Source organism: Lepisma saccharinum, chromosome 8, assembly GCF_977018435.1.
Source record: "Lepisma saccharinum chromosome 8, izLepSacc3.1, whole genome shotgun sequence".
NCBI lineage: Eukaryota > Metazoa > Arthropoda > Insecta > Zygentoma > Lepismatidae > Lepisma > Lepisma saccharinum.
Window position 1 is genome coordinate 66,508,710 of NC_139236.1, and position 21,466 is coordinate 66,530,175.

Sequence of the window (21,466 nt, forward strand, 5' to 3'; positions counted from 1 at the left end):
TTCCCTCTAGAACTGTTAATGTAAGTCAGGGTAATGATTATCCTGGAGCTTTGAATTGCGTTCAAGTGTAAAATACCAATAGGAAAGTGTATCTGGTATCATAGTTTGTCTTTCGAAACTATTAATAGATAAACAAACTCAACACTCAACTACTTTTGTTCATCAATTTTACGATTAAATCAAATGTAGTATCTTGAACAGCAGTAACGTCATTTTATTTTACTTCATAAGTCCGCTCGGTAAACGAACGCGTTAAAGTGGTAGTCTTTCAATACGGGTTCGAATCCCGACTTGAATGAGTGTTCTTTATGAGTGACCTTAATGAAGTTCATCTAATCATCAGTTATTCTCAAAGCGGCGATTTGTGGCAGAAAAGCCACGCTAAAATAACAACACTACAAAATAAATTTGATTTTATGTGCAATAGCATTGTATTGTACAGTCAAAGGCAAATTGCCCACCGCTATTTTAATTACTTTTTTATTCTACATCCTGTGTTGTTTTAAGAAATGAAACTATGTTGGTTCGAAGCAGGCATTGTTCTCTGCTTATTGACGTCATTATTTCAATTCATTGTCATCACATTGTGTAATACAGAGACAGAATTAAAATGGGGTGGACAATTCGCCTTCTGTTTCTTTCGCCGTTGGGTGTACAATTAACAAGTTTGTGTCTGGTGGTGTACTATTAACATGATTGTTGTTAGGCTTTTTTGATTGAGTTGGTGTTTTAAGTCCACTTTATGCACAGTAAGGCTAATCGGGACTGGACCTACAGTTTAATGTGGGATGCGAACCACTATGTGACTCCACCGGGTTTGTTAGGCTTTTGTTTGTAATATGATCCTAGATATGGTAGGGTATACAAAATCGTTGTACGTTGACGCTGTGTAAACCCAATTTTAGGGTCAAACATTAGCCCAAGTACTGAACCTGTTGATGTAATGTAATGGTTAGTATGCTTTGTTCTGTGGTTCTGCGATTAATGTCTTCATATCGTGTTAACCTTAACGCAAGCTTATTTCATTCTTTCCTCAATCTGTATTGTACAGTTTTATATTCAGGCTCTCCTTTCAAACAGTCCTACTCTGGGAAAAAAAATGCTAAAATAATTTTGAAATTTCAATCATCCTGCGACAATTGAGTCACGCTGAATAAACTCATGGCCATTAAAAAAACACATAAACGAGGCATTTGTTATACTTAATGAAGAAAATTGATTTCGTACGAAGTGTTAATTTCCCTCAGCAGCTGCCAGGAAAAGGGGGAGACTAGGAAAAAAGTTCAATTATCTTGAATAATAAATTCAATTTACAGATTGTTATAGAAATAATGGGACTCTTTTCGAGCTTATCAGACCAGCTGCTGATCAAGTATTATTATGACTGTGATGCTTTCGACTTTACACTCCATGATTTGCATTTCTTGTCATCTCAGTAGATTTGCTTGATTTATGTCCGATTATGAATTTTAAATTGCTTCCCTCCAGATACAAAAATTGAAAATCTGGTGCATTAGATATTAAGGTCGGGGTACTAGCTTTCTTTAATGTAGAGAGAAAGTTCAGCTTTCATGAATTAAACGTACATAATCTTTACAATAAAATTACGAGTACAGAGTACAATTTTGTTTTCACCTCTTCAAGGTTAAATTGTGGGGAAGTATTCATATTGCAGGCCGTGCTGTCATTGGAGGATGACATGACATATTTTTTTTAAAATTCGTCTGTTGTAATAAACTGTCAAAGGGCTTTAAATTATATTAACATTGGACGATTTAATAACAGTAATACAAAACTTACGTCACAGAAAATATACACCAAATAACGAGACCTTTAAACAGTAAATTGGTACGATGCGTTTTGATGATGTAACAATAATTTTCTCTCTTTCTCTCTTATATTTCTCTATCCATTCTGTTATCTCTGTCTCTCTCTTCTTACATTTCTCTCTCGATTCATATCTCTCTCTTTCTCTCTCTCTCTCCCTCCCTCTCTCTCCTATATTTCATTCCCATTCTCTTATCTCTCTTCTTATAATTCTCTCTCGATTCATATATCTTTCTCTCTCTCTCCTATATTTCATTCCCCATTCTCCTATCTCTCTTCTTGTAATTCTCTCTCGATTATCCCCCTCTCTTACATTTCTCTATAACTAACTAACTAACTCTCTAGCCTTTTTAAACCCGAAGGTTCATGGCTGCAGCAACACAGGCCTTCCATTTGTCCCTATCTTGAGCAAGATCTATATACTCTTTTTCATCCCTACCGATTTCCTTTAGGTCTATCTCAACGTTGTCCCTTTATCTTCGTTTTGGCCTTCCTACAGGTCTCTTACCATCAGGTTTCCCAACAAGAATCCTGTAAACTCCTCTTTCCTCTCCCATTCGTGCCACATGGCCTGCCCACCTAAGTCTTCTTGATTTAATTATTCTAATAATATCTGGACATGAATACAAATTATGTAGTTCTAAATTATGTAACCTTCTCCACTCACCTGTCTCCTCATCCCTTTTAGGTCCAAAGATTTTTCTAAAGATCTTATTCTCTCTACATTATTTTATCTCTCTCCTCTTATATTTCTCTCTCTATTCTTTCTTTCTATCTTCACCCTCTCCCTCCCTCACTCTCATTTCTCCGATGCCGTCGTTGTAATGCTACCACCCTGTAATCATCTGGTCCCGGGTTCGATTTCCGGTGGAGGTGTATTAATTACACAGTGTTTGAGGTCCAATTTTCAACTTACAACCCAGTACCGATTAGTCTATTTGAGCATAAAATGGACTTAAACAGAATATTTTATTACTGATCCTTTTTCTCGCTCTATTTGTATATCGTTCCATTCTTCCACTCTCTTCTTCTCTAAATTTCGTTTCGAAAATTTATATTTTGCGATAGCCTGTAAACATGACATCACATGATTTTCAATCTAGTTATATTCTACTTCGCAATACAACTTTTTTGCCCTTTAAATACCCCTTACCTTCTAGAAAAGTTTCTTCGGGTGGCTGTGACTTGGAAGAAGGAAAACTCATGTATTATAGGTGGCTGAGGATGTAGAATCTGATCTGGAAGACCTCGGAGAGTCGTTAAACGGAGAAAAGTAGGTTGTGAACATCAAAGAGACCAACGATCTTCAAGGGGTAAGCCCTATGGGATTTATTTTGTGAGGGGCGTTTTATGGGTAAAAAGTTAAGGCTAAGTTGCGTAATTTTATTTGGAAGTGCCCAAAGGGGGGTGGGATATAACCATGATGCATCCCCAGAACACAATTTAGATTTTCTAAGTACATAATTGTTCATATTTCATATTCATATTTCGACCTTTATTACTAGTGTAATTATTTTGAAGGTGTTTCTAGAGGGGTTTGAACCCCTAAACGCAAATCTTCTTACGGCCTTTGCCAGTGGCGGCGATTGGGTTCCTAAACTGGGGGGGAAAGGTACCAAAACTGGGGGACAAGAACTGTTTATTCCCTTGATACATAAGGTTTAGCATAGTTCGGGGGCAAAAGTTGCAAAACGTGTGGGAGCCACTGCCCCCCTCGCCCCCCTCGCTACTGCCCTTTGCTATATCGTAAACAAGAGGGGAAACTAGGCACTTGAAATGATGGCAATTTAGTTGGGGATTGATACAATAGGTGGCAGCAGTGACATTTCATGAGAAAGTCGTGAGTGTGACATCAGTATTGCAGAAAATGTTTCGAACGTTTCAGCGACAAATATAACTATTTAGTATGCTTAATTAGGCAAAATAGGAGTTGAATTTGTGAATTTAAAACTAAGGTATAGTTTTCTAAATATATTTAGGATTGTACTTTTATTTTTGTTATATTCCGTCACATTAAGTAAGTCGTCACAGTCAAAATATGGATGGAAAGTGTAAAAACTGGATTTGTGTGATTACGCTGTGATCGAGGAAGGGAATATTGGTGGTAGTCAGTGTCCCAAGAAGACCTCGGAATCGTTTAAGAGCGAGAAGAAAAGTCGGTAAATATTTGAGAGAAGGAGGGAGGGGGCAGATCATGTCGGCTCCAGATGCTACACACTATGAAAAATTCAACAGCCACCGCTTCCTCTTCCTCCCCCGAAAAAGAGGTTGATTGATTGGGCGAGGCGGGCGTCGAGGACTGCGAATGAAAGGGGGAGGGGGGGCAAACGTCTTCTCGCATCCGTCAACCTGAGGCATAATAGCTCTGATACATTCAGCCCAGTCCTTGATCCTGAGGGAATGTTTGGTTTCCCATTGTCGACGCCCGAATCAATGTTCTGGAAAGGTGAGACTTTCTTTTCTGGATGAAATTGTATTCGTTGAATACGATTTCTTCTCTCCCCCTCACCTTGTCTTCCTTTTCATTTTTAGTCTGAGTGCTGATGGGGTGGGGTGATAAGTCATTCCAAATTATGTTAACGGTTTTGTGAACTCGAATAAAAAAAAATCATCGTCTCCTGGTGATGTTTTGCCTCCAATGTAGCGGCGTAAACTTTTCTTGTTTTTCTTTTGTCGACTTCCATCTTTCTCTACTTCCATTTCGTTTTGGTTTTGAATCTTTCATTTTAACTAAATTTTGTTAAAGATTTCTCCTCTTCTTCCTCTGTGTATTTCCCTATCCAATTATATTCTTCAACTCACAATTATATATTCACCTGTTTTGTTTTTGTATTTCTACCCGGATTTATAATATATCTTATCACTTCCTTTGTACTTTGATTGATTGATATAGTTTATTTTACTTCGCGTTTTGTGCATCTTGGCTAATGTGCGAAGATGGAAATTAGTGACGAAATGATGAAATTGATGAATGGACATTCACAAACAACCAAGCCCTAGCGGGATTCAAACCCGGGATCCTAGCGTCGCAGGGCGATATGCTAACCACTCGGCCACAGGGTCCGGCCGAACTTTGATTGATTTGGCTTATTTTACTTCGCTTTACTGGCACTTCTGGCTAATCACGAATATGAGGCTGAGTGATGAAATGATGAAATTGATGAATGTTTATCACAAATAACAAATTTGCCCAGGCCGGGATTCGAACCCGCTTTCTATTTTCAATTGTGCCAGTAGTATATATTTTCTTGAATTTCTCTTTTGGTTCTGTTTTCGTTTACTGTACTTCACCAGGTACAGTGGTTGTTTTTCGCAAAGAGAGCTTCAAGAATTGAAAGAAAACACGCCAAACAAGTTACTGATAATCTCTGCACAGTGCACGAAAATATCCAGTCATTATAGTCAGGGACAATTTGCCGAACAATACTTGTGCATCCCACTGTACTGCTTCCCCCACAATATGGGCAACTCTATTACCTAGCCTGAATGTCATTCCTGATTGTTTCATGACTTCGGATTCTATGTACACGTCATGTCCAGTCGTGAAAAGAAATACTAAAACTACTAGTATTAAGCATAGGTGTAGCTAGAACTTTATATTTGGGTGTGCACAAAGAAAAGAAATGAGGTCTTGTACCTTTTTAATAGCATATTTTGCAACACAATCACTTGGCACTTTAACTGCAGTGATGTTTGTAAAGGAATATAAATTTACTAAATGACAGTGTTGAAAATTTCTGAATATATGTAGTAGAAAAAATCAAATTGCATAGAAATTACACACACACAAAATGTTCATAAATGTTAGAAACAAATACATCAAATTATACGTCATCTATAACAAGAGACGCCTGTCAAAAGGTACAATGTTCTTAAGCTCATCAATAACTTAATTTACATCAATAGACGAAGCTTTTTCCTGTCCCACAAATAGCAAGAGCAGGGCTTCCAATCGGTCCTGCTTCTGAGTTTCTCTTAATTTAGTTTTTACTTGGGTAAGCTTGGAGAAAGCTCGCACACGTGCAGCTTGTGACTGGTATAGAAGAAAGGCGCTGTAGTACAGAGTAGAATGCAGTAAATATCTTCTTTCTCCAATGACAACAAAGAATCGAAAAACTATAGACACTCGTTTCATACGACACACGTTTGTACCAAGTAATGACATTTTCAACTTCTTATAAACTGCCGCTTATTTTCTCTCTTATTGAAATATCTCTCTTTAATTCTCTTTGATAAAGCAGCCCATTAGCACCCCGTAGCTACACCTATGGTATTAAGGCTCTATGGGGAAAGTACTTTTTTCCATGACTGTACGTATAATCAACAAAAACAAGTTACCATCGCAAGAACAAATCAAGATTAAAATGATGGCCGATTCAGCCCACGAATGCATATGCAAACTTTCTAATTTAAGCGTTTTCAATGCAATTCCTGCTCACGCATGAATCCAGCACCCGTTTTAATTCATGCACTGCCCGTACCATTACACTAAACAGAGGAGAACAGGGAATTGTGGGAAGAAAAATCCTTGAACCGTCTGCGTGGTGTCTCGATGTATATGCAACAAGTCCCCCCGGTTTAATCCTATTAGCCGCAGCCTCAGTTGCATGGTTTCCGAGTCAGGGGTGTCCAGAGAGGGTTTGCTTTTGCAATTACTCCATGGAGGAGAAGGTGTCGCTTTTGTCGGAATCGGGTTTATGCGATGTCGGGAACCCAATTCGAGATATCGCACCGGAGATGGGGGTGGAAAGGATTTTGGTGCATTAAAATTAGATGCTTACCAGCATGTATGTCGGACGCTTTTACAAAACTGTGGTATTTTTTATGCAAATTGGTGTGTACCTTTGCTCAGACAATATGCACACTAAAGCATATTTCGTAAATATGAGTTGAGTTTATGGTTTATTTCCGGTTTATGCACAGAAAGGCTAATCGGGTTTACACCTACGAACTTACGAACCACCGCATGCCTCCACCGGGGATCGAACTCGGGACTCCTTGATTAGTATGCGATGACGGTACCACTACGCTGGTAACGAAACTCGAGACTTAGAAACTACGAAACCCGATACTTAGAAACTACGAAACTTGAGACTTAGAAACTACGAAACTCGAGGCTTAGAAACTACGAAACTCGAGACTTAGAAACTACGAAACTCGAGGCTTAGAAACTACGAAACTCGAGACTTAGAAACTACGAAACTCGAAGCTTAGAAACTACGAAACTCGAGACTTAGAAACTACGAAATTAGACTTAGAAACTACGAAACCCCAGACTTAGAAACTACGAAACTCGAGACTTCGAAACTACGAAAATCGAGACTTAGAAACTACGAAATTCGATACTTAGAAACTAAGAAACTCGATGCTTATAAACTACGAAACTCGAGGCTTAGAAACATCGAAACTCGAGGCTTAGAAACTACGAAACTCGAGACTTAGAAACTACGAAATTAGACTTAGAAACTACGAAACCCCAGACTTAGAAACTACGAAACTCGAGACTTCGAAACTACGAAAATCGAGACTTAGAAACTACGAAATTCGATACTTAGAAACTAAGAAACTCGATGCTTATAAACTACGAAACTCGAGGCTTAGAAACATCGAAACTCGAGGCTTAGAAACTACGAAACTCGAGGCTTAGAAACTACGAGACTCGAGGCTTAGAAACTTCGAAACTCGAGGCTTAGAAACTACGAAACTCGAGGCTTAGAAACTACGAAACTCAAGGCTTAGAAACTACGAAATTAGACTTAGAAACTACGAAACTCGAGGCTTAGAAACTACGAAACTCGAGGCTTAGAAACTACGAAACTCGAGACTTAGAAACTACGAAACTCGAGGCTTAGAAACTACGAAACTCGAGACTTAGAAACTACGAAATTAGACTTAGAAACTACGAAACCCCAGACTTAGAAACTACGAAACTCGAGACTTCGAAACTACGAAAATCGAGACTTAGAAACTACGAAATTCGATACTTAGAAACTAAGAAACTCGATGCTTATAAACTACGAAACTCGAGGCTTAGAAACATCGAAACTCGAGGCTTAGAAACTACGAAACTCGAGGCTTAGAAACTACGAAATTAGACTTAGAAACTACGAAACCCCAGACTTAGAAACTACGAAACTCGAGACTTAGAAACTACGAAACTCGAGACTTAGAAACTACGAAACTCGAGACTTAGAAACTACGAAACCCCAGACTTAGAAACTACGAAACTCGAGACTTAAAAACTACGAAACTCGAGACTTAGAAAGTACGATACTCGAGACTTAGTACCATACACCAATGGTTCTTAATCTTCCCATTAATATCTCATCCTTTTTATGTATATTTTACGTTGCTGCTGACCTTAAGAGTTTATCTCGATGTTGTGAGGACTTCAAGTGCAACAGATATTTGTTTCGAATCGTTCATCAAGGGTATTTTGTTACCATTATACAAGTTATTACACACTCGTGTCTTTATTGAGGATCTCCGTGGCATAGTGCTTAGTATATCATGCTACGACGCCAGAGGTCCCGGCTTCGAATCCCAACCTGGGCATAGGTGATATTTGTGAGTATCCCTTCATCAATTTCATCATATCATCACTCTTCTTCGTAGTCGCGATTAGCCAAATGTGGCAGAAATGCGACGCTGAATAACACACATTAAAATTCATGTTTATTGTAATAATAAGAATTAGATATACATTTGCTAAAAATGCGTTACGAAAGCCACCAGTACTTTTATGAAAATCCACATAACTCAGTTTATTTACCATGAAGTTTTTACTTTTGTTCTGCTATAAACAATATCTATTATTAATCAGGATGGCCACTCATGGGAATTATACGTGAATTTTTGGTTCTATTATGCGTGAATCGTGCGTGAATTTTTCTTAGTAGACGTGAAAAATTGCAACTTTTACTAATCCAAATCCAATTGAGTTTATTCATATTTATAAATGCTCCGAGGCAGGAATTTCACAGTTTAACTTATATTTTTATCAAAGGAGAGAAATAAAGCTACATGGAAAATCACAGAATTCTCTCAATTCGTTTATTATGTTGGGGTCCTTTGCAGAAGAATCTATCTCACAAACGGAAGTTTATTGCAATATAAGATATATTGAATTTGATTAGGTAAAATTGAGTTTGAAATCCTTAAAAAATAACACCTTTTTCGTAGATTAGTATATCCCGTAACAATTATGACTTGTGTTTGGAAATGTATTTCGAGTCTGAATATGTGAAACGGCAAATGAAAACTTCGCACCTTAAACGAAATATTTATACCGTTTCATTGAATTAAATCAGAATTTTTGATTGATTGATTCACTTTGATTGATTTTGTTTAGTTACTTCGCTTTTGTGCCACTTTTGGCTAATAGCGAATATGAGGGTGAGTGATGAAATTAATGAAGGGACACTGACAAACACCCACGCCCAGGCCGTGATTCGAACCCGGGACCCCTAATCAGAATTTTTGGTACTTTGAAATCACACAGACCATTTATACTGTTAATATACAGTATTTGCGTGGGGGGAGGGGAGAGGGGGGTGAGAGGCGGTAATACGCAAGGTAGAAATAGAGTCTTCTTTTAGCCTTGAATTTTTGGAAAGTTCGGCTTGAAAAGCTGGAATTATACTTGAATTTTATCATTGTCCTAGAGTAGCCACCCTGTTAAGAAAAACCTTTTTAAGAAAGTCACATTTTTATCTCCAGCAATCAGACGAAAATATTTAGTTTAGAAATAGATGAAATAATCTACTATTTTACCTCGAAGTGTAAAAATTCGTAATATTTCTTTACTTTCGCAGGCTCTTCTGTGAGAACATTGAGGCCCCCTGTGGGTCAACGGACCATAGGATAAGATCCATTGGCCCCAGACTCTCATTCGAGACTACACTATGTGATTTTTATAAAAGAAAACTATGATATATACGTACCCAGTGGATATGTAATAATCCTATAGCGCTACAGCCAAATATTGGGCCTTGGCTTACCTACCGACTGCGGGCCACCAGGGGGCCGTGGAGATCTGCATCCAGATTAGGGGGACAGGTGGTCAACCCGACGAACCCCCAGCCGTTGTAGGACGTCGCGACCGGATTACGTTCACTTACTCCGAGCTCCCCAATTTCCTCACGATGGTGGCCACTGGATATGTACCTTACTTTATAAGTACGTCATACATTTTATATATAGTGACTGCAAAGTTAGTCCGTTATATTGGCAAGAGATCACTAGTGAAGAGTTATTCAATCACTATTCTGAAAAGAAATCTCAAATCTGAGACTAGGAAACGAAAAGATCGTAGGTTAAGGTCGAAAAGATAGGTTAGGAATTCATGTTTAGAAAGATTTGTGACGGAAGGACATCTACCGGTATATTTCACTACTTGGTCTGTTTGGTTTAATATATTGCTTTCACAATCTATGGACAAAATACAGTATTCATTCCAAAGAATGGGTAAAACGCACATGTAAAGTAGGTTTTTGAGGTAGAAACATGGTCGATATAGGTACATTAACCCAAGATTTTTCATGATTTACTACCTACATCATGGGATATATATTTTGGATCCCACTTTCATCGGCATTCTTCAAAATGGTTGTAGAATGTGTATATTAAGAAACTGCAAGGGGAGAGTAAAAAAAAACTCCCACATTTTCTGCATCAACATTTCATCCAGAACTCATACGAGCATGCATTCACCATCGCGTGTGTGATTTCTCTACGCAACCCATATGTCTTCCTACTATTCGTGTTCACATGGAAACGTCCATATTTGATTGTTTTGTGTCGTTCCGTTTTTAAGTATAGCTCTAGGACATGCTATTCGGTAACGGAAGAATCAAAAATAGGATTGCGTTTGCTTAACTGCCAGTCTAAATGTGACGAACGAGTAAATATTCATGATCTGGCTTGTCATAATATCAGGCGGCTTAGGTTGAATGTTGTCGTTGAAACGACTGTTGTTCGTGGCTCAGGACACTGTAAACTTAGGTGCGTAGTTATGGGGAAATAGGGAGCAAAGTCTCCTCTCAAGAAAAATAAAAGAAAGATAATTATCCAATCGTTACTATACTACTTTACGTCTTGATTTGAATGTTAATGGTTTATAAATGAATGGTTTATTAAATCCGTGTTTGTTTGTAACACCACAATGAGCCCAGCTCTTAGTTTTTGGACGAACAGTACTACAGACTTGAGCATTCTTTTCTAGCACAAACATTCATATCTTGACATATCAGCTTGGGTTGGAAACACTGCTTTACCACCACAGTCGCCTATATTTACAACTTGACATGCATGTCACGTGTGCTGCGTGCGAGTGTGTAACTTACGCATGAGTCCTGGAATGAAGCAATCCATCCTCGAGAGCTGAATTATGTTGTAAATGTTTCCACGTAATGGCCCCCTATCTTCAAAATAAACATCGTTATTTCACTGATTCCCCCCAGGAACGTGTTCCCATGCAGTGGATGGCAATTCTGCTCTTGTTTTATTGCCATTGTAATTTCTGGCGATTTTGGTCACCACCGAAATGCTTTTTACTGCCTCATTGTTCCGTGGTGAATATGTTTATTGTTCGGCAATCATAGCGCTAGCTGCATTATCTGGACAGTCAACTCCGATTTTTTTTTTTATACATCGTGATTTCGCCAAAAGGTAGGATTCATGTCGATGTTTTTCACTGATTCTCAATCGGCAGTACATTTTATTATGTTCACTCCTGTTTGTATGCAGGAACTTAGGAAACCACTGGAGAAAATAATGTAAGTATAAAGGTGCAAATTTCGGTTCTACTGAAGCGAGTATACAGTAAAATCCTGTAATCGTCAATCTAGATCGTACTCCCTGTAAACCTTTGTCAAACAAATATAAAACGCTAGAACTACAGGGTTTTCTTTTACAATAACACAACAAAAATACAGCATTTTGTTATGCTGTCAGATGAATTGATCTATCGGAAATATTAATGGGAATATATATTTTAAAATTATAATTCAGTCAATAGCTAGAACATCTAGGACATTTATTTTTAAATTTAAATGCATTTGCCTTGTATATAATTAAAATATTCAAAATATTGGCATAATTTTCAGTTCATGGGTTTGGAAAATAGGAGAGAAATTGTTTTTTTGAAAATTGGAAGAATTTCAAAAGACCCGACAGCTACAGAGTAAGATCGGCCATCGATATCACATTGATACAATAGTTTTCATCACTAACGATCTTTATTTTATTTATTACAGTTCAAATTACAGATTTGTGTGATTTTGGGTTGGACATAGTATACATTTACGATAAACCCTTGCGTCGGGCATTGCTATAGTGTCAGTATCAAGTGCAATTAGATTTCTACTAATCTAGATGTCGATGGTCGGCTATTTTAAGCGGAATCTCAAATTGGTAATGTCTTAAAGTTGGGAAGTACTGACCTAGACGTTATATACGGTGGAAACGTATTGCTTACACAACACGATGTAGAATAATGTTGTGTTCTTTAGTCGTGAAATTTTCTTGTCGGGGTGATATATCGCGAAACAGAAGATTTTATATCGCGAAAACCAACTATGTCGCAATAAAGGGATAATACGGTATGGTGATTATATGCAATATCAAATCTGCCAGATGGGAAACTTGAAAGCAAGTTTGTGTTCAAATTAGACTATCGTGCCCAGAATAATTTCACTCTCCTTCCCCTCCCCTAGTAGATGCTAGGGCTTGTTCGCTGTCTTTGTATGCATATGTGCTCCGCCTTGCACTTACGCCTCGACGCATGTGCTTTTTGTGTGAAATGGTGCATCGCATGCAATCCTCGCGCTTCTGCACCTTGCACACATTATCAGGCACAAGGTACACTCCCCTCCCATAGCCTACACACCCCCAGACACACGATACACTCCTCCTCGCAGCGCCTGCACACCCTTCTCCCCACGCCCCGTGCATTATTTACGTCGCGTCACGCAAATATAGCCGCTCCTGGACAGTTTTCATGTGTGACTTAGCGCGAACATACGCTTCGCGGCTCAGCGGACAGATAAACGTCTGGACTTGATTCTCCGTACGATGTTCTTGCAGTTAACTCAAATGGTGCTTCGGTAGACAAAGAAATATTTGTCTTCCATGTGCGTGTAGTGTGCTGTGCTTCTCTCGCGTGAGTCCATCTATCGGTGGATTTCGTAAACTCTCGACGTGCGGCTCCGTGCCTTGGTTTTGCCAGAACAGCAGAGTGAGTCCGGATGTTCGGGTTGTTCAACCCGGCTTCCGCTGTTACAAGTAAGAAAGTTGACTTTTTTGTGGGTGGAATTTTTTTTCTTTCCTTTTTCTCGGCCTTGTGAGTATCCTTGTAGCACGATATATGTATTGTATCCAGTCTCCATATCTCTTCTGTATTTTCCACCCCTCTCGCTCTATTCCCTGTACTTCTCTCTACTCAAACCCGTCTTTCTCATACACGTGTACACACACATACACACACAAGCTTACTTGAATTGTATTTTCCACTGCACTCTTCTCTCTCACACGACAGTAAAACTTGATTGATTAAATTGGGTCATTGTCGCTTTTCTACCACTTTTGGCTAATCGCGAAGATGAAGTTGAAAGGTATTGAGATGAATAAAGGAACAGTTACAAACATCTCGTATGTAGACAACACAACGTTGGCTCCACCGAATATTATACTGGCTGCTGGTTCAGGCACCAAAGCCTCATTGTTCTGTAAACTGCAGTCCAGGGTATAGTACGTGGATGCTAGGTTGATAATTGAGTGTGTTTACCTTATACCCCAGTAAAACTTGAAGAAAGATTTAACATGTTAAGGTGATTGTTCGAGGGCTTGTCGAAAATGTTCAAGTACATTAGAGTGCACTTTAGATAACTAATATCAGATTAAAAAAACGAGGACAATTAATTTTGACTAATCTAGATACGCTAATCATACAAATCTGTATAATTAATTTGATATTCTAGTGAAGAGAAGATAACATAGTACTTGTGACACGTTGACGCTAAGTTTAAAACATGTTAATACATTATTTCCCATGTATTCCTGATTTGAACATGCAGGAATGCTTCAATATCCATATCTTAAGCAGGTTAAGTTACAAAAATGAATATGTTCTTCTTTAATCCATTATCTCATCAAATTACAACTCTTTCAGTCCTACAAACTGTATCTCAAAGATAGCATATATGGAGCGTTCTCTGACATAAATCAAATAATTGGTCTTGTCAGCCCATACATTTCAACGCCTAGTACCATTCAAAACATTGATATTTCAGACTCTACTGAATCTATGAAGATTGTCCTGTGTATTTTTAAAGCTACGAAAGCTGCAGGATATCGCTAGGTCATGGTTGACTCACACGAGCAATGTGAAAACATATGCATGGCCTTTGTCACAGACCAATCTTCATAGTATGTATCACTGCCAGTCTTAAATATGGCACAAGCAGTTTACGAAGAACTTTGTCCTATGCTCCTTCACTGCGTGTTTCACCGAAGTTCTCAAGCTTCCATAATCGTTCGTGATAGATTGAATTTTTTTCTGATATTTAACTGAATATGTCTTTCTTTCTTGACGTGAGTCGCCTTCGTAGAAGAAAAGTGCTCGCGTGAGAGTCCTCTTACGTCACTTTTTTAAGCTGACACGCAGCGAAAAAAAAGTGAAAACTTTAGAATTTCCATATTTGAGAGACCCTCTAGATAGAGTGCCCGAAGTGTGTTGGAACATCGCTTGATGAAAAAAGATTTCTCTGCGTTTGTGATTCGTGCACATCTGTTTTAGAAAGTCATGTGCGATAGCGGTGAGTACTTGTCCTTTATCGGCTGTGTAGGTACGTATTTTTGTGACGGACGTGTTTGTCTTAACTTGTACACTGCTTTTGACTTCGCCAGCTTAATGCACTTGTCTGCAATCGGATTCGTACTTGGCCTAGTGCGTGACTGGCTAGTTTTATAATGGGTTTCTTATGCAAATAGGCTAAGTTTTATTGCGCTAATCAGCGTGTCTGAAAAGTTGATATGCGTGCAAGTCCTTGTGAACTATCGATACTCAGAAACTACCAGCTGTAGAAAGATAAAATCTGCTTGGCCGAAGCGAGTACGTGTGACATGAATTGTATTGATCATTCTGTTCAACTAGTCGAACGAGCGAACAGTACATGTACAATTACTGCCAATAAAAATAGGCCTGAAATGCTCTCTTCTCTGAAAAGTGTGTTGCCTAAATCGACGGCGATAAGTGGACTTTAATAACAAATTTTCAGTGGAACTTAAATCACCGCCGTAGAGGTAGGCAACACACACACAGCACCTTGCAGAGAAGCGAGTACGTCAGGATCTAGGTGTCCCATTTTCATTGCTGGTGACTGTACGCACACCGTGTTACTTTAAGGGTACCTCACGATCTACAACAGCTAGAGAACGATGTATTAGAGTTCATAAGAGACATGTCCTGCGTACAATTATCGACTCACCGATATGGGAATCGTAGAGGTTTTCGGTTTGAATCCTGTCTAGGGCATGGACGTTTCATTCTCCTTGCTCCTTCATCTATTCATCATGCATCCTGCCGACCTACGTGGCTGAGTGGTTACCACAGCGTGCTACGACGCCAGGGTTCCCCGGTTCCAATTCTGGCGTAGGCATGGTTGTTCATTGTGAGTGTCCTATCACTCATCCTCATCGTCGTCGCCATTAGCCAATAGTGGCAGAGAAAGGCAACGCTAAATGAAAAAGAATCAAAATAAAATAATTCATCCTCACGTCACGAGAGTAACCTAATGATAAATGTTATAAAATGACCAAATTAGTCTGAAAATACGAATTATCAATATGTGAAGATCGAAGCATAAGCCTTATCCCAGGAATGAAGCATATTGTGATTCTGGTGTTGTTAGCGGAGCTCCAACTTTTTTCCAAGATATGCGTGCAACATCATTGTTAAATGATGTGCCTAGAAATCTCGTAAGAGGTAGTATAAATATGAGAAAGTTTATGGCTTTGTTTCTTAGTAATCATTGCCACACTTTACATTGCTCTCTTGCGTCCATTTTTTTTGTAAAGTTCGGTAACAATCGCCCTCCCCCGCCCCCTCGCACACTCACAAACACGCCACTAATACAGATTCAGCACAGTTAACTTTACCAATTTTAAAGAGCCGAATTTGCAAAAAATTACACTGTTCCAGGGCATCTCTATAGAATTCTATATTTTAATTACAGACAGAAATGGCATCCTGTCTTGTATATATACATGTAATTCCATCTTGCGTTTGTGTCACACAACAGCGTCAGAAGATTATAAATATAGAGATACGTAGATAATGACAGTATGTTTCATAATGCTAACAGTAGATGGTGCTAATTACTTGAAATTCTAACTTTATTTTCTGGGACAAATTGTCACAGAAGATTAAAACAACTGTTCAAAATAGTTTACGGAAATATTATTTCTGATTCAGGTATTTTATTTTAGAACTTGTGTTTCACAAGTAACAATTCATGTGTGTAACTTCTATACACAAACATAGCCGTTTCCAAATAATTATGAATCCTAAAACGTCATACACATTAATTTAATGTGACGGCAACTTTTCTCAAACTATAATTTCAAAAATTCCTTCTTTGGATATAACTTTCTGGAAATGAAAGTAAATATTTGTTTTCGAGCAATGTGGAATGTGTTAGGTAACCGCTTCCTCCGAACTGTTGGCAGAGATGCCAAGCAGTGTTGCCTACTCTTGACGCGCATTTCCCCCAATTGCAGGAAATGTTTTTTCTCGGAACGAAGATTTAAACACTGATTTCCCAATAAGCCACGCATATTGCTTTTCTGAATATTCTTGTAGCTTGCAGGGTTTCCTCTCATTTGATGGGAAATGAGGAAGAGGGGAGGTGTCTACCTTTTCCCCCCTCCCGTGAATCTGAAGGTTTACCGAGGATGGATATTTCTAATTTTTCAGCCGCCCCCTGCGGCACTAAATGCAATTTTCCATCTCCCTAACGCAATTGGGGCGCTCGGATTCGTCGCCGGAAGTTTTTCCTTCCTTCTTACCGCAGGAGGAGAACTTATTTTCGTCAGTATGGCGCCGAGCAGTGTTGCAAACTTAATGCTCGTTCTACCAGACTTGGCGTGCAAAAGGGACGTGTCATCCGAGCAATAGCTGCGACGTTTTGCAGTTAATATCCACGATGATTTGATTTCTTGTACTGATCTTGGTCATTGTTGACCAAATTACGGCTTATTTGAGCAATAGTTTCAAAATGTTTTAAGCGGAAAAGTTCTCGTGTGATGTACCCGTCCTGAGGTATAGAGCGACCTTGAACAAAAGAACCTTCAGCCAAAAGCCTTCGCGCATCTTCCCCTCCATCCCTTCAGCTCGGCCCACGGTAGAGCCTGCTCCACTCTATCCCTCCCCTGCATGCGCGAGTACGGTGCAGAGGGAATGCGGTTCTGCGCAGGTTCTTTTGCTTGTGGTCACACTAATAAAATCAAGTTCGATATTGTAAGTCTATTTTGAGTGTTTTTTTTATATACATCTTGTTCTTTTATTTATTTACTTTGTTTTTACACCACTTTTGCCTAATTACGAGAATGGAGATGACTTATTAGATTAAATTGATGACGAGAGGCCGAGCACGATGAGTGCTGGACTCGCCACGGATGGTCTTAGATCGATTCCCACGTGGGTGTCCCGTCATCAGCAAAATCTCATCGTGATCCATCTTCATCGTCGCCGCGATAAGCCTTAATGGACGGAAATGCGACGTAAAATGAGAAAATACAAATAGGCGTGGGACGTTATGGCCCCCATCAACCAATTAGGCACGCCAGTATAAAATGCAAACAAGTGCATATTTATGTTAGTATCCCCCATCATCCTCTCACTAATATATGACGTCACTATCACCTTCGCAATGGAACAGGTAAAGCGGGAAATGCATTCGTATTATTTAACCGGATTTAGAGTACTTCGGCCTTGGCACACGGTTGGCCACTTCAGCCACATTGTGTATATATATTCTATGTCGTCGAAATAAACCCAGTGCGAGGCGACTGGGAGTCGCGTAACCATGGCGACGACGAGAAAGGCGCCTTTCTCCTCCGCAAACAAAGTAGTCCTTGAGGGTTCCCCCCTTCCCACTAAGAAACCACAAGGTCCTCTCGTGGAAGTTACTTACAAGATTTCTGATTGGAGCATGGCAAATGATCTTTAGGACCCGGGAACGGACTGGAGAGAGAAAAAAAGAGAGAGAAATTGATGAAAAACACACACGTCCACAATGGAAATGTCCCGAGCGAATTTTCATTCAAGCTTCTCCATGTTGATGGCGCCACTGTTTTCGCTGTTGACGGAGCTTTCTTGAAGCGCCCTTCATTGTTGATGTTTGGGAACGTTTCGAATCCTTCCCCCCCCCCCCATCCTTCCCTCTTTTACTCTTCCTTTTCTCTCCAATTTGTATCCTTGTAACCTCCAGCATCCGGTATGGAGCAAGAAGTGATTGTTCTCCAAGTGCAAGATGTTTAAGAGAAAACACACTGGAAAGGTTGCAGAGAAGCAAGTTCCTAAGTTCAAGAGTGCTACTTACGCGCGGGAAGTGTTTGGACAAATACCCTTGTTGCTGATGAACACGCCGCCACTGAACATGAACTCACAGCAACAAGAAACCACAGAAACGTGAACGATGCTACGAGAATAGTTGCAAATCTCGAACCATATTCTTTGTAAGCAAAGGGTTCGTGTTCGATACCTAGTGGAGGCACATAACGGTTCGGATCCCACTTAAACTGTAGGTCCAGTCCCGATTATCCTTACTGTGCATAAAGTGGACTTAAAACACCAACTCAATTAATCGAACGATATCACCAGTGGCGTGCCAAAGAGAGGGGTGGGAGTCATAACACCCCCTTTGGCCCAGAATTCCTAAGAAAAGATTCGTCAAAGGTAGGAAAGATGGTAAAATGAGGACTGGCTATTATATATATATATATATATATATATATATATATATATATATATATATATATATATATATATATATATATACACGTTGTCAGGTACAACATAGATTCTGAAGTTAAAAATTGTTGATGCTATCTTAGAAATGGAGATGAAAACCAAATGTCTGTCTTATTTCCGTGTTGAAGAGTTCTTGCTAAATCCAATGTTAATTACATGATATATATATATATATATAATTAATTAAAACGAGAACGCTGCAATATTCGTTGCAAATAGAACAGGGTTCTTCTTCTCTTCTTCATTATTCCAAGTCCTCCGAGCTTACTTCTGTAACTAATTGAGTGACGAAAAATTAAGAAGTTTTGTTTGTCGATTCTCATGAGACGGGATCGTAGCAGTGTTGCCAATTACGAAACTAGAGGGCCAAGTACGGACGCTGGAATTGAGAGCACGTCACGTCTTTTCATGGCCAGAAGTAGAATGTTATACATATAAGGAAACAGAGGTTGTTTATAATGAGGGAAGAAAAGGGTTAAAATTGAGATTTTTGGTAAGTTTACATTTTTTGCCTTTGGTTTCTTAGACGCGTTGTAATTCATTTGCGGTTTTCGTAACATAGTAATGTAAATGATTATTAAAAAAAGGCATGTTTTGTGACGTGAATTGTTAAGATGTCTCAATCACAAACAGAAGTACACATGTCAAGAGTGTGGAACTTCAAAAATATACATTAACTTATGAGAAAGTGGATTTACATTCTTAACACACATAGGACATGCATGAACAAAGTCAAATCTAGTTGCTATGCACAGACTATTGCAATTGGCCGTAGATGCCAGTTCACCATGCATAATAATGCAAATATTACAAATGATATGTTATGACATATAACATCAACACACTATCCGGTGGAGATTTTCGTACGTGAGTATTGAACAATTAACTTGTCTTAACACTAGTCACAGTCAGTGTTGCCATGTAAAGGGAAACTTTTTTCGAGAAGAGGGAAATTTTGTTAATAGTATCAAAACTGCAGGGAAATATTTATTTCCTGTAATCTTTTGTTTGAAATTTCCATTATTTTGTGATTGGAATTATTTAGCATTCAAACATAAATCTAGGTAGGAGACTAATGTTAAAAGAATTTGGTTCGTAATATTTCTTATGGCGATGGATGAATTTATAAAAGTGTTGCAAGAACAATCTAGAAGTTGTAGGTTCGAATCCTGGATAGGACGTGACGCTTCATTGTCTATGTTCATTCATCATTTCATCATACATTCTGCCGTCTCTGTGACTCAGGATACTTAGGAGACAGCTTTATATCTTTTCAAATATTGTGCGTATTAAGTCCACTTTATTCTGAGATACGTCAACCTGTACTGAACCTTCAGCTTATAGTCACTCCTCCGGGGAACGAACCCGAGAACCCTTGATTACAAAACAAACCTTTTTATTATACAGGGTGGCCCAGAAAAAGGTAACCGAACACATAAGGCTCTTTTCTAATTTCGATTACCTCTTTTTTGGGTCACCCTGTAGTTAAGTTGGACCAAAATGAGAGATTGGGGATCGCCCCCCAGAAATATCTGTGAACTAAACTAGAACTAAAGTATGTAAAAATCAGATTTATTTACCCACTTCTTGTAGTATATCGCAATGTTACCTACAGATGGAGCAGAATTGTTATATATACAGCTGGCTGCGCCATATTGATATGAAGTATTTTGTTAAACCAATTTAAGTAGCAAAAAGTCTTTTTTATTTTGTAGTTTGCCACGAATATGGGAGATCCCGACACTTTGAAACTAGTATGGCGATTTCTCTTCACAATTCCAATTTCGGGAACTCATTTTGTGATTTTTCGGGATCTTGAACTACTGAGAAGTTTGAAATGGTTGTGCATTAAAAGTATCAATCCTTTAATCCAGAAACGCGATAGATATAAATGGTGTGTAGAATTCAAAATTTTATATGTACGGTCCCGGGCAATAAAAAAGGAACACTTAGATCCTGAAATGCTGGCTCCCCTACAGTGTGTTATGCGTGTTGCCTAAATCTACGGCGATGAGCATAATTTAATAGGAACTCCTTAATGGCAAGCTCTGATATAGCCTAACATATTCATATATTCATCTTTATTGCCGATGACTGTACATTAACATATGGATATGTTTGGAATTGTTAATCCAGCCGCACCCACACACACACACATCAAAAGATTTCTTTCTGAACACACCCCTGTCCACAAACGCTTGAACAGGGCACGCCACTGGCCTCAATTGTATTATTTATTGTATCGAGAGCTTCGTAACTCATTCACCGCAGTCTATTCAAATTTCGGAGTATCTTTCACTAGTCCTCTAGTCTGACATCTCTCTCTTTGTTTTTGCTTAAACGGTTGCTATAGCAACAAACATTTCCTGTTTTCGAGACATCTTTAGTAAGTTTTTTTGTTCTCCTTTAATGACGATGACGTCATTCTGTTCGGCAATGTGCAGCCGAGAAATTTACATGCTGTTCCGTCAGCGACGTGTTAATGTTTTTACAACATGCAAAAGCCCTGTTGCATATTAATGTTATTTACTAAACAATGTAGCTACTCGATCGCACTGCGTCTGGTAATAACAGTGACGTGTTGTGAATTTAACCTCTTGCGCAGCG

At 38.9% G+C, this 21,466-nt stretch overlaps 1 protein-coding gene across 6 annotated transcripts in view; it reads left to right on the top strand.

The window, feature by feature from the left end:
- cpx (synaptic transmission protein complexin) overlaps positions 1–21,466 on the top strand; it is a 1,041,575-nt gene that overhangs the window by 959,884 nt on the left and 60,225 nt on the right. The window contains exon 1 of one of the 6 annotated variants that reach the window (XM_083126802.1): positions 12,845–13,110. The exons of the other annotated variants lie outside the window; for them this stretch is intronic. Coding sequence (XP_082982928.1) covers positions 13,074–13,110 — 37 coding nt within the window. The 5' untranslated portion in view covers positions 12,845–13,073. Of the gene's footprint in view, positions 1–12,844; positions 13,111–21,466 lie in introns of those variants that run through there. 6 annotated transcript variants of the gene reach the window in all.